Below are 14,026 nucleotides of genomic sequence, written 5' to 3'. Positions count from 1 at the left end.
TGGTCTTTGACAGTAGTTCAGATTCCTATTTTACTTTATTCACCTGTGAGCTTGGTTTAATCGTTGTATGTTTTACTTTTCTTATTTTCAAAATATAGTACTAATACTGCCATATGAAACTATTATGAAGCTGAAATATGATGATGAATGGGAAACTCTTTGTGCATAATAAATACTATCATACATAGAAGCCATGAAAACTATTAAAGGTCATTTATGTGGAAATGAATTGTCTCTGATGTTAGGCAAATCACAGTTACTCTGACTTACACTAAAGGTAAGTTGGCCCAGAAACATATTGCCTCTTCTTACCTCACTAGGAGTCTTATGAGGACAAATGAATTGGTTCTGTCAAACTTGGTTCTCACTAGGAAGGAAATGAATGTAACTCAATATTTTCATTATTTTTTTTCCTTCTCAAACTCTGGCCTCTGCATTATTTTATCAGTGGTCAGTGGTTGAGTCTATTTTTGTTGAGATAAAAGTTTGTAAGTTTTGGAACCCAGAGGTGCTGCCTTAATAGTTTCTAATTCCTGAAGATATTGAATCATTATGTAAAAAAATTTTCCCCTAATTTTCTGCTACAATAGCTGGCTTTACTTTTACATCTCTTAATTGGTATCAGCTTTTCTCTTAGAATTACAGAACCATGGAAACTTGGCATAAAAAGGAGCTTTGAAAATCATCTTAAGGGATACTCTTGCTTCTTTGAAAATCTTTGGGGTCTTCCTGAATTTTGGGATTGCAGTTCAACAGAGTACTTTTCTCTGACTTGGACTGTGGAGACAATAGAATGTCAGTCTTCTAGCTACAATATGATTCTGTCTTTAGATGCTATGAACTCTAGCAAATGCCAGGGCCCCTTGTCTAAATCTATTGTTCTGCTCTCTCCAGTGCTTACTGACATGGTAAAATATCTAGAACCTGCATTTCATTGTTCAGGGTTATTGATGAGTGCTTTACTTTGGATTTCCATGTGGTAAGTTGGAAGAGCTGGAACATTTGAGATCAGCCTCCAATTGGTAGTAAATGATGAAGGTAGCATTTTGGCTTTAATCAGTTGCCCATAAACTTCATGGTATCCAGAAACTTCAGAAGTCTCACTTTACCCTTCTTATAAAGTACGAATGGTGATTTACTGAGTACTTACTCTAAGCTAGAGTAAGTTTGAGAGATAGTGTTTTCTAAGCAATGTTATAAGGAATAAACTTAAAAATGTAGATGAAATAACTTGAAAACTCTGAATCACTATAGAAATTGAGAACGGGTTATGATGACTCATTGAACATTTCAGAATATGATACCAGTGTGCCTAGATATATGTACCATGGCCTTGTACGAAGGCCACAGAGCCCATGAGTTAGGCCTGTGTCTTGTACTGTCTCTTTCTTGACCACAGCTATTGTAGACATTTAAGATGTAGCTATGGCCTCATATTGCTTCTTTCTTTAGTGGAAAGATGCTAGGAATGTTCCCATCTTCGAATGATGTCAAGTTTCAACTATCATTTGTTTGCCTTTATCTTGTCAGATTTATCCATGGTAGTGAAGACTGTTAACTTAGTCTATATTGGAATTCTTTCTTGTCTACTTTCCCTACACCATGCTTTCTTGCTCATTTCCCTTTTCCTATGCTCCTTTATTAGATTATTTTATTCCACTTTCTCTCTGAAGAATGCTGGATTCACTAGGATTTCTTCTTTTACTTTTCAGTAGTCATCCCCATTTAGACATTTCAGTGGATAGATAGGGTTTACATCCATCCATAAAATATACAGAAATCATACCCACACATATTTTTCATGCCCTCCTTCATTTTTTTGTGTTCTCTTGGTATTCTCTATGCATTAGCTTCCTCCTAGAAGTATTTTAACCCACAGGCAATATGTATCTCTTTTTAGTGCTCAAAATATCCTAAACAGAATGGGCCATGTCTCCCCTCCTATACTGTTGAGTCTCTGTTGTTTCAGTTAGGGCTTTAGCTTCACAATTATCTTTGCCAGAGCAGAGACTTAAGCCCTACTTTATACTCACTTCCAAACATTCCTTCTTTGATGTATATCAGACCTTCACTGGCCAATGCTTTGGGGATGATGAAATGGTGTCTTACCTTAGGTTACCCTCAGGAGACAGATCCCAAGCGTATTTAAATGGTAGCTGATTTGTTTGGAAGGTGGTTCTAGTAAGTACTAGTGAACAGTACACATTGGTAGGTCGAAACCAGATCATGCTGTCTTAGTGGAGTTGACTCAATTCTTTCTAAGATCTATTCTCAATAATGTCATGCTCGTCTTCTGAAATTGGCCTGGATGGGAATACTAATACCATGGAAAGCAACCATTGAATGACTATAAATCTGTACTATTTTTTCCCTTAAGATATTCTAGTTGTTAAATATTTTTAAGCATGTCATTGGATGCAGTAGATTAAGATAGAGAAGAGACAGCCATTAATCAAAAACACTTTATCAAAATAGTTGTACTGTATACCATACCACAAGAACATGTTTGTATTGGGGGAAAACTTGAATCCTGAATATGAATACATACTTCAAGGTTATTCTGCCATAGTGGTCAAGTATTACACACTAATTCATTCCTGTCATTGGCTGAGGGCTGTCTTGGTTGGAGTTAATGGGATTCAGCAGCTAGAGGAAGCTATCAGGCGAGTAGAGGTAGCATAGTCTAAGGATCTGGGAAGTGGAGAAAATGATGGCTGATTAAGGCACTAGACACCTAGCATGGCTAAAGCTTAAAGTCAACTGTTGGTGATGTATAGTTACTGTCTTTTTCTCCCCAGAGCTTGACCTCATGGACCTTATTGGAGAAGACAGAAAGTGGATGGTGGGGAGGAAGCTAATGCAGGTGAATGACAGTCTGACTTCTGAAGATGCAGGACTCCGGAGCAGTAAGAACTGCACTGAACCAGGTAATGGTCATGGCTGTGTGTCAAGCAGTGGCAGCCATCTTTTTTTTTTTATTCTGGCTGAAGAAAGGCTGGGTGCCATGTCTTCTTATTTGTTTCTTTGAGTTCAAATACAGAAACATTGTAATGATATTTAGGGCAGCTGTTGCAGAAATCCAAATATAAAAGCTCAAGAGTTTATTGAAATCTCTCCTTCCCCCTCTTCCTCCCTGCCTCCCTCTTTCCCTCTCTTCCCTGTTTGCCTACCTGCCTGCCTGTCTCCCTTCCTCTCTCCCTCCCTCCCTCCTTCTTACCCTTCTTTCTTCTTTCATCCCTCACTCCCTCTTTCCCTTGCTCACTCCTTCCTCCATCTTTCCCTCACTCACTTCTTCCTCCTTTCTTCCCTTCCTTTCTTCTTCCTAGTGGGACTGAGGAAAAAGGTAAGTTGTATCCAGTCCCACACCGATACCAAGAGTGGAGGCAGATGCCTGCTAGCAAGTGAGAGACTATGCCTTGAAAGTAGGATGGGTGAGGATGTACTGTTCTTTTCTTTGATCCCTGAGATCTTCTCTGGTATTTTTTTTTCTGGCTTACTTTTGTAGTAATGAAAATTTGGGTCAGATCTTCGCCCATTGTGTTGATCCTCTTGAGAGAAATATATATTTATTGTTATATTTGATATGTATTGTGCTTTTTCTTAAATATATGGAATATTTTACCTATGATATTTTTGCCCTGAAAAAGAAAATAAATAAAAAAAGGATCAAGGGGAACTGGGGATTATTGGGTTCCAGCTCTTGATCCTTAGGGAAATGACCTCACTTGAATAGACCAAGCTCCTCATACCAGGGGTTTGACACACTTATAAATGTTTTAGGCATTGCTGGCCATATAGAACAGTGTCTTTAATTTTTTAACAATGTTTAAAATATTTAAACTACTCTTAGCTTGTGAGGTGTACTAAATCCAACTATGGTTTCTATGGATGTATTTTATTCTAGTGTGTTCATTAGAGTTCTGGTGCTTTCCTCATTACCTGATGTACTCTTGGCATTTCATGTGTGCCTTTTCTTAGGGCCCAGAGCTTAACAACACACCAGTCCTATACTCAAATACCAGTGTCATTTTAGTGTATCCATCATTGATAATAAACTGCCATTATTGTTGCCAACAGTCATAGGCCTTTGAGAAAAGATAGTGTTTCAGCAAGTTATCCTAAAGCTGAAAAGAACCAAACCCCATCTGCACCATCATACCAAACCCTAAATAGTTTTCAAGGTGGAGAATTAAAAGATTATTGTGGTCATTATTAAATGCTCAGAAACATTTTTGAAAGTTAGTAAAACACATGGCAGCCATAAAGAAGAAAAATGGCCATGAATGGGTTGAGTATCCCAACTGAATGGATAGTGTGATATGTGTTCTGAAAAACCAAGGACTGACTGAAGCCAACTTTAAATGGACAGTCTGGGTTCTGTGACTAGGACTTTGTTGGGTGATCTAGCCAAACACTTTCTTACTATCTTTCTCTGGCTGATAGGCTGATAGGGACTGAGATGTTAGAAGAATAGAAATGCAGATTCTAAGAGCCTAATTGTCACGTTTGGTATGGAAAGAATAAACTCAGACATGGTATGACTAACTTACTGTTGAATTTGGCTATATGAAAAGCCAATGGGTATAGAGGCTTCTGCTACCTGTTCTTGGGGCCATGTTTTGGGGTGTGAGTAGGTAGTCCTGAGTGACATTACTCAGTTTCAGGGAATACTAAGACAGGGATAGAGAATCCAAATGCACTGAAAGCTGTTTTAAGAGAACTAATTCCTCTTTATGGTAGCAAAGAGGATATCCAGGTTTATAAAAAGAGCATCTATTGAAAGCTGGTAAGGGAGAGAGAGAAGAATGATTTCAGGAGAGAAATGGGAGACAGTAAAACAGAACTAATGGACCTTATGGACCTATGTATGTTGCAAAGGGCAGGTCCAAAGAGAATATGAGAATTTCTTTACTTCTTCATCTGTAGACTAAAGGGACCAGGCTGTAGGACCTTTGACTCTATATGGAGATGTGCAAACCTGAAACAGGGAAAGTCTGACTCAGATCTCAACATGTCAGAAACTGCAGCCTTCATGAACCCTGATTTGACTTCCCCAGGCTGTGGAGACAGAATACTGTTAGTTTGAAAGGTCTCTATTTTCACCCTTCAGTGATGATTTAAATTTTTATCAATGAAAATAGAATAGAAAACCTAGATAGATGCTTAGTTGCCCATATCTTGTGTCTAATGTAACTGAATAACATAGGGCCTACATCATTTTTGGTCTGTGATTTCTATCACTGGACACATCTGTCCTTCTCAACTCAGTCATACACTTCTCAAGATTGTTTAATGGCTATGCATGTCCAAGAACCCCATCTCTATTCTGGGATTGGAGTCTTTCTCTCCTGGTTTTGTATCACAGCTTAGAAGCTGTGGGTTGTGGGCAACATAGTTAAGTTCCCAAAGCCCGTCTGCTTCTTTGTGACACTGTGATGAATGCTTTTCTCTCTCACAGCTGCTTGAGAATTGGTAATAAAGTAATACAAGTAAGATAAAGCTAGTATTCCATGTTGGGTAGCTTTCTAGTAGGAGTGTATTTAGGAACTTCCCACCATCTGTTGAACCATTACAGGTCGGTCACAGTGCAAGAGATTTCAGAACCATATCCTCTACCATTTTTCTCAATAAAGTGGCCAGTCTGGTTCCATGAACAGCCTGTACAGAGAGATGGCTTAAGCATGAGCAGTCATCTGGACAGGGAGGCTCAAATATCATCTCACACAGACTAGCTTTGGAGATCTTGTACATGGCATTGCTTACTAGCTTCCCTTGACCATCTGTATCTAGTAACCATGTAGTCAAAATATGTTACAGAGACACATGCCACTTCTGCTGCTTCAGATCCATGGTGCCTTCCCCAGGACCCTTTTGGAGATCTTGCTTCTAGTATGAGTAGGTATTAAATTTAAAACCAAAGTAAAACCCGAGCTTAGTATTACCATTTTAATAGCACAATAGAGACTTTGTCAATGGGGATTGACCACCAGTGGATATCTAAAACTATAAATAGTGTGTCTGTGTATATATACACACATATATGTCAGCACATACATGTCTGTATATGCACCTATGATATTGGTATTACCATTTTAATAGCACAATAGAGGCTTTGTCAATGGGGATTTGTTCCAGGACCACCAGTGGATAGCTAAGACTGTGAATAGTGTGTGTGTGTGTGTGTATCTGTGTAGATATATATATATATATATATATACACACACACACATATATCAGTACATACATATGTCTGTATGTACTATATGCACCTATGATAAACTTTAAAATAAAACAGTTTAACAGGGGTTGGGAGTTTGGCCTAGTGGTAGAGTTCTTGCCTAGCATGCATGAATACTGGGATTCAATTCCTTGGTACCACATATATAGAAAAAGCCAGAAGTGGTGCTGTGTCTCAAATAGTAAAGCTCTAGACTTGAGAAAGTCCAAGGACAGAACTCAGGCTCTGTGTCCAGGCCCTTGATCGGCAAAAAAAAACACCAAAAAACATAAAAAAACATAAAAAAAACCCCAACAAACGAACAATAATAACTAATAGAACTGTTATAACTGTAGTAACTAATATAAAACTGACACATTGTTCATTTCTAGAGTTTTCCATTTAATATTTTTAGATCATGGTTGACTGCAAGTACCTGAAACTAAAGAATGTGACCCTCTAGGTTGGGGGCACTGTAGTGCTCACCCTCTGTCTCTCACTTATCGTTGAGTAGGAGGACTGAGCTTGAGTAAGCCAAAGGTCCATTTGCAAGTGTTGCCTACTTTTTCTTAGGACTTGAAAGCAGTGAACAGCATTTGTACTGAACAAATGTAGCTGTGTCTGCTCTCAAAAATCTTAATATAGGAACTAGGAAGAAGCCTGGTGTTTTCTGGGCTCTACCCCTTCCTGTATTTGATGTCAGCAGCAGCTATGCACTTGACAGAGATGATGAATCAGAGTTCCCTCTGTGCTTGAAGGGGTGATTGTTTATGCAGAAACTTGATCATTGGAGAGGGGGGACATGAGTGCAAGCTGTGACTATGTGATTAATAGTGTCAAGGTCACAGGCAGAAAGTAATACAATTCTTGTTATGAGGTATGTGCAGTTGCCACATGAGATGCTATGGTCTTTTCTAATGGGTGTTCACAGGACTTCTGGCTTTAGATTCTACCAAGGGAAGGCTGTCAATTCAGAAATTAGAGATGGAATCACTTCCGTTTTCCTGTTTGGGGACACCGAGTTGGTTAGGTTTTCAGACATATGAACTATGAAGTTCAATTACTTTTCCATTGCACAAATCTGAAAATTACAAGGAAATTCCAGAATAAAATCTGACAAACCCCTCACTTTCCACTCCAAGGTACTCCTGGTAGCCTGTAATAAGTATAGCTTTGTATACCATACCTTAGCACTTCTTTTACTACACCTCTTCCCCTCCCCCTTCCCAGAGCACTCAGTTTTAGCCTAGGGAAGCCCAAGGTATGGAGTCTGTAGGAAAATGTCTTTTCTACCTGTAATATGTGGCAAAACAGGGATGAGACACTTTCATATGACAGCTGCCACTTTAAGAATACAGTGTTCTAGACATTTTGGAGTTGTACAGAAATGGCATTCTTCCTTTCCCCTTCAAGATCTGGTTTTAGCGGAAACTCAGTATTACATTTTTACCTTTAGAACTGAGTGAAAAAGACTGACCTCCAGGCTCCAATTTTTTTCCTGCAATTGTTTCAACTCTCTTGTGAATTTTTAAGGCTGTTTTTGCTTAGCCTGACACTGCCGATTTCATCTGAAGCCTGGAAACATATTGTTTTTCTGGCAAATAACACTTTAAATTGTTTACTCAGATGACCTATTAAGAGAAATTTAACTTTGAATAAATTTGATCCAAGGAAAATTAAGTTAGCTAAACATAATATTGAGGATGGTGGACAACTGCAGAAGAAATAAATTCTTTGTAATATTTCTGGGTATACTCCATAGCATTTTATTTATATACTTTGCAGTGTTTGTCTAGAAAGACCTATCATCTTTTCAGTTTTACATTTCTGGTATTTTAAGGAAATAAGCTGGGCAGTTTGCAAGATCCAGGTGAAAGTTACAGGCTACTGATCCAGAAGATATATACTGAGTGTTGGTCAGATCACATGTTTATGGGAGCGGTCAGAAACCATATAACAAATGAATGCCGGTTGTGATGGAGAAGTAAAGGTAGAGCTAGCTCCCTGTGAAGGGTGATTATGACTCAGAACCAAGACCCTAGACATACATAGACAAAAAGGGAAAATCTGTTCAAGGCTATGAAGAACGTAATCCATTTGAAGGTTTGAGCCATAACCATAGGGGTGACTGGTTTAACTCAGGGCTGGAAATGACCCATCAATAAAGTATGGCCAGATCTAGAGTTTTCTCTTTTATATGAAAAAAATCAATATCTAGAGTACAATACACAACATTCCTAAGGTCACAAGACTCGTCTGAAGATTTTAGGCCACTTAACCTCTTTATTTTATTTTATTTCATTTATTTATTTATTTTTGTCGGTCATGGGGCTTGAACTCTCGGCCTGACCGCTGTCCCTGAGTTCTTCAGCACAAGGCTGCCACCCTACAAACCCACTTCCAGTTTTCTAGAGGTTAATTGGAGATAAGAATCTCACAGACTTTAGTGCCTGTGCTGGCTTTGAACGTCAATCCTCAGATCTCAGCCTCCTGTGAATAGCTAGGATTATAGGCGTGAGCCATAGCCCCTGGCAGGCCACCTAACTTCTAAATATGAGAATATATGTACGTAATTGATTAGAAAAATCTGATATTTACATCATCTAGAATAGCATGGTCCAATAGAAACATAGTATAGGCTATAAAAATAATTTTAGATTTCTTAGCTGTAACATTGCAAAAGTAAAATTAACAGACAAAATTAATTTTAATGATTTTTTTACTAAAATATTAGGAATCACAAATTGCAATCACTACCATGTAGTTCTTATTGGGTTTAAATTCAGAAAATATAAATTAAGCTTTAAAATCTGTATTATTTTACCAGGCCAGATGACTTTCACTAGCTTCTTTTTGCAGTTGTAAGTTTTTTTTAGTGATTCAGATTAATAGTTGTTAATATTGATAACTAGAACAAATTAGAAACTAATATAATCTACTTTTTAATTTATATCAAATTTTAAACTAATTTAGGGTAATGGTAGCTGCGGTAGTAAATATGTAGGTTTTACACTGGAGAAAGTCCTTTCTCATTTACAATTCCAGTCTAGGGTTGATTTTGTTGCAAGAAGTGGTTTGTGGGCTTTGGATCCTTTCATCCAGTGACTTCCTTATCCTCAGATTTGGCCTTCAAGGCACAATGCTCTTCCTCATTGATTGTAAAAAAAAACAAAAAACAAACATGTGTTGGAGATTTTATTGGGCTAGAAGCTCACTTCTGCTTGAATTCTGTTTGACAGAGCTTGTCATATGTGAAAACCGCAAGGGAGATTGAGACATATACATTAGCAGAACACAGAAAGAAAACAGCTAGAAAATAGCTAGTCCCTGCGACATCGTCTCCATCTTTTTTCAAACATAAAAGTCTCCCAAATTTCTTTATACTTACCTTCTTACAAAAGCAATATGCTCCCTTTGAGGAAAAATACTAATTTAAAGTTTAATGTCTTCAAAATCTTGCTTTAAATTGTTGGTTTAACATCTCAGTTATCACATGGTCAAAGTGACATGCTTTGATTCCTGTTTTTTTTTCTTTGTTGTGCTACCAGCAAGAAAGTTGGCCTGGTTGTATCCCTTTTTTTTCATATAATTTTTATTGTAATTAATAGAAGGGTTACATTACATTTGCCAGATGGAAGGTGCATTACTTCACATACATTGATACCCTTTCTCATGTCTTGGTCCCCATTTCCCTCCCCCCACCCCCACCCTCATCTTGTTTTCCCCCCTTTCCTATCCAATTTCAAATAACCAAATATGCATATATCCAATATATCAGATAACAAAGTGAAATACTGTAACAATATGAGATAACCAAGGGAAAGCAAAGGAGATGAGAGATAACATAGTACATTAAGGACAATTTTTTTTTTTTTTGCCAGTCCTGGGGCTCAAATTCAGGGCCTGTGCACTGTTATTGGGCTTTCTCAAGTCTAGCACTCTACCACTTGAGCCACAGCACCAATTTCAGCTTTTTCTGTGCATGTGGCACTGAGGAATTGAACCCGAGTCTTTATGCATGCCACACAAGCACTCTATCCCTAGGCCAAACTCCTGGCCCCAAATTTTTGTGTAGTTAGAGTTGTTGGCAACTGTGTAGACAGAGTTTGAGTTCAGAAATAAATCTTAAGTCCCAATTCCATCACTTTTAACCTACTTCATGTCAAGTGAATTTCCTAAATATTTTGGGCCTCATGTCCACATTCTGAAAAGTACAGACTAAGATACTGTCTTTACAGGGTTGCGATAATCATTAAGAGAAGCAAGCTTTGTAGGATATCTGGGTCTTCAGTTACAGCTTATGCTTAATTAATTATAAGCCCCTTTTTGTTTGTTATCAGAAGGGTAAGAGAGGGAAGACGGTGGGGCCTCATATACCAGGATTATACCACTGTGTGGTCACATTGGAACTTCAGATTAATGGATTATTACAATTTTTTAAAGGATGACTTAGTTGCTTAATTGTTTAGAAACAATGCAACACTCTTAAAGTTGCATTGTATAAAGAAGACAGACAGAGGTATTAACTAGGAAGCTTCTGATTAATGAGATTTGTTTTTCTGGCGTTAAGAGGCTACTATATAGAAAGCAGTAGAAGATATTTTCTATTTCATATAAGTGAAGACTTTAAAATTCTCAAGCTCTGAGAGGAGAGAGCCAGGCATATTCACTTTTAGCTTTGACATCCATTTAGCACTCTTTTTATGGAGGTATTTTTAAAAGACTGCCCTTTAAAGCTACCCAGGCAGCCTAATCTGGTAAGTGGTGCCTAGAATCTTCTTGGAACACAGGTAAAGGATGACAAACTGTAGCTAGATTCGGGGCTTTTGTGGGCCTATTTCCAAAGCACTTTAGGCTTTTCAAAGCATTTCATGTTCATTAGCTCACTGGAACAGTTTGGCCCTTGAAAAAAAATACTTTAAGCTCAGGAATGACTGTCTTGTGATGTTCAGTTGATAGATAAGTTAAAGAATTGAAAATCAAGAGTTACAAAATAGAAGTGTAAATGCTTCTAGTGACTTCTAAGTCTTCTTCCTTAAAGCCAGGGCTCCACACTCAAAAACTCTTGGCTATGTTGGGCTTGTTGACTCTTTTTGTAAATAAAGTTTTATTGGAACACAGCCACATGCATCCATTATGTGTTGTCTATGGCTGATTTTGTCTATGAAGTCAGAGTTGAGCAGTTGCAACACAGACCACAGAGCCTGCATGGTCTAAAATATTTACTCTTGGTTCTTCACAGAAATGTTTACTCTTGCCTCCTGTTATAGGGCCTGGGGCCAATGCTGATATGGAGTGCTGATATGGCCTAGCAAGCAGATGGAAGCAGAAATGATTTTTGCTGCTCTTGAATCTCCCCTACTCCATATAGTACCTATGCCATATTTAGTATTTTGTCTTTTTCTTTTGGCTACACTGGGCTTTGAACTCAGCACCTTCTGCTTGCTAGATATCTGTTTATATCACTTAAGCTATGCCCTCATGTGTGTATGTTATAGTTATTTTTTGGATAGGGTTTGTATTTTTGCCAGCCTTGGATTCTGACTAAACCTCCTGATCTCTGCCTCCTGAATAGTTAAGATTATAGGCATGAGTCACTACATCCAACATTTTAAATATTTGTAATGTCACCCTGGTAGGGTTACTGCAATTCTGGTAGTCTCCCTTCTGTTTCCACTACCCAACATATAATCGAAAGCATTTGACATTGCTGGGCATAGTAGTTATGCTCTTGTAATCCCATCATTTGGAATTGAGTTTGTTGGGTAGCCTATACTACATAGTGAAACCCTATCTCTAAAAACAAAAAGAAAAAAGGAAACCTTTGAAATTTCTGTATTCATGTATAGATGATACATTTAAACTCTTGGTTGAGGAACAGTTTGCAACTGAAAATACCATAGATCCATTTATCTAGACTGCCTCTTTGTTCTAGAGCATCTAGTCTCCAGATTACCTGGCCAGTAATCATTACTTCTTGGAATTGCTTCCCTTGGGTCAGAGTGTGATGCTTCGAGGCAGGTTTGTCTGATATCATACCAGCCCATGCCACATGTGGACTTTCTCCAGAACCTGTGTTGCAGGCTTCTCTAGAACACACAACAACACACTAAACTGTGATAGAAACCATCAATATTGGGATGTATTAGGTTGGCATAATTAGATGGGGGTCCAAGCAAGGGAAAAGCTACTGGCTGGCTCTGGTGCACATTGTCTCTGATACTGATGGCTTTGTCTCTTCACATCCAAGAAGCAAACATCAGTCAGTATAGGTCTCTGGAAATTTCCTCTTTGGAATCCTCTCATTTTATTCATTTCTCAAGCAGCAGAAGGTGCCTAGGAGACCTGGAAGGCTCTTCTGAACCTGTCATGGAGAAATTCTCATTTTCCACACATTATTTCACTTTACAGAAGAAGCCTAAGCTAACATCTGGAGGTCTGAAGAGGAATCTCTAGAGTTCTTTATTAATTGACCTAGAACAAGAACCAGGATATTCTATTCTTTCACTTCTGGCAATATGGCTAAGCTGTCTTCCCTCAGCCAGTCTGCAGTCTGTATTGTCAGGAGATCGTCTAAGTGTTCTCAAATGCCTGAGTCAGAAGTAGCAGCAGCCCCTGGGGATTGCCAGAAAGGCTCATTTCTGGGTCATGTGTGAACTCTGTTAGATAGGAGCCTCTGGAAAGAAGACCTAAGCATCTGGATTTTCCCAAGCCTTCCACACATATAGTAGGTGTGCTCCGCTGTGAGGTCCCTTTGGTTTAGCCCACAGGAATCACTTGTGGACGTTTCTAAATCTAGTCTTTCTCTAGTCCATGAAGATCTAAGACATAGACCTAGAAAGTTTCCAGACTTCCTTGGTGTTATGGTCCTAGTATTTGTGTTCACCCAAACTTCTGTGTTGATATTGCTTCCCTTGGCGAAGGTATAAGGAAGTGGGGCCTTTTAGAGTTAATTAGGTTAAGAAAGCAAAGCTCTCATGAATGAATGAAATTAGTGCTTTTATAAGAAGTCTGAGAGCTCCCTTACCATATGAAGGCACAAAGAGAAGGGGTCATTAATGAACCAGCAAATGGGTCCTGTCCAGACAGAAACTGCCAGTACCTATAAATCTTGGGCATCTAGCCTTCAAAATTGTAAGTATTTATGTATTTAGAAGTCATCCAACTCAACTGGCCTAGTGAGACCCAGTCTTTCTCTCTCACTCCCTCCTTCCCTTCTCCCCCCTCCCTCCCTCTCTCTCTTTCCCTCTGTCCCTCCTCATCCCCTTCCCTCCCCACTATCCCCCTGTGCTCCTTGCTCTATAGAACAGTGGGCACTCTGGCTGAGGACTACAAGGAGTATGAGCTGAGTTTCTCAGTGAAAAGGCTTGTTGCATAGAGACACTTTTAATGGTTGCCTGTGGCCAATGGGCTGATGGCCACCTCTCCAGTCTGTACACCAGGAGCAGGCCGGAACTAAGCTTACATTTATTATGAACATGTCTGAGTTATAATATGGGTACTTCTGAAGCTCTAAATGTGATCCCATCCATTCCCTTGGTTGAAATTTCTAGGATCAAACAATAGAATCTCTTGAATTAAAGATTAGTAGCCCTTTTTAGAAGCAGACACAGAATAGGATGGATTTAAGCCCAGCCTGGTGGTTTATCCATTCTTAGCAAGGCAAGAAGCTTGCTAAAGTCCCAACCATTTGGCCTCCCAGGCCTTGGTGGAACATGTTCTGCATGTAGCAGATGCTCCAACTTGAACAAATGTGTTTGTAAAGCATATATTTTGAGCAGATCCTAAGGGTCTCACAAACAAGGTCTC

The 14,026-nt window shown here is 38.8% G+C and overlaps 1 protein-coding gene across 2 annotated transcripts in view; it reads left to right on the top strand.

Annotated features, from left to right (window-relative positions):
* The window catches only part of Slc24a3 (solute carrier family 24 member 3), a 479,159-nt gene that overhangs the window by 70,031 nt on the left and 395,102 nt on the right, over positions 1-14,026 (top strand). For both annotated transcript variants that reach the window (XM_090351934.1, XM_090351935.1), the window contains exon 2: positions 2,799-2,927. In XM_090351934.1, coding sequence (XP_090208060.1) covers positions 2,799-2,927 — 129 coding nt within the window. The remainder of the gene's footprint in view (positions 1-2,798; positions 2,928-14,026) is intronic.

This window comes from Megascapheus bottae, chromosome 18 (assembly GCF_031878675.1).
Source record: "Megascapheus bottae isolate mThoBot1 chromosome 18, mThoBot2.hap1, whole genome shotgun sequence".
NCBI lineage: Eukaryota > Metazoa > Chordata > Mammalia > Rodentia > Geomyidae > Megascapheus > Megascapheus bottae.
This window is presented reverse-complemented; position numbering and strand designations above follow the sequence as displayed.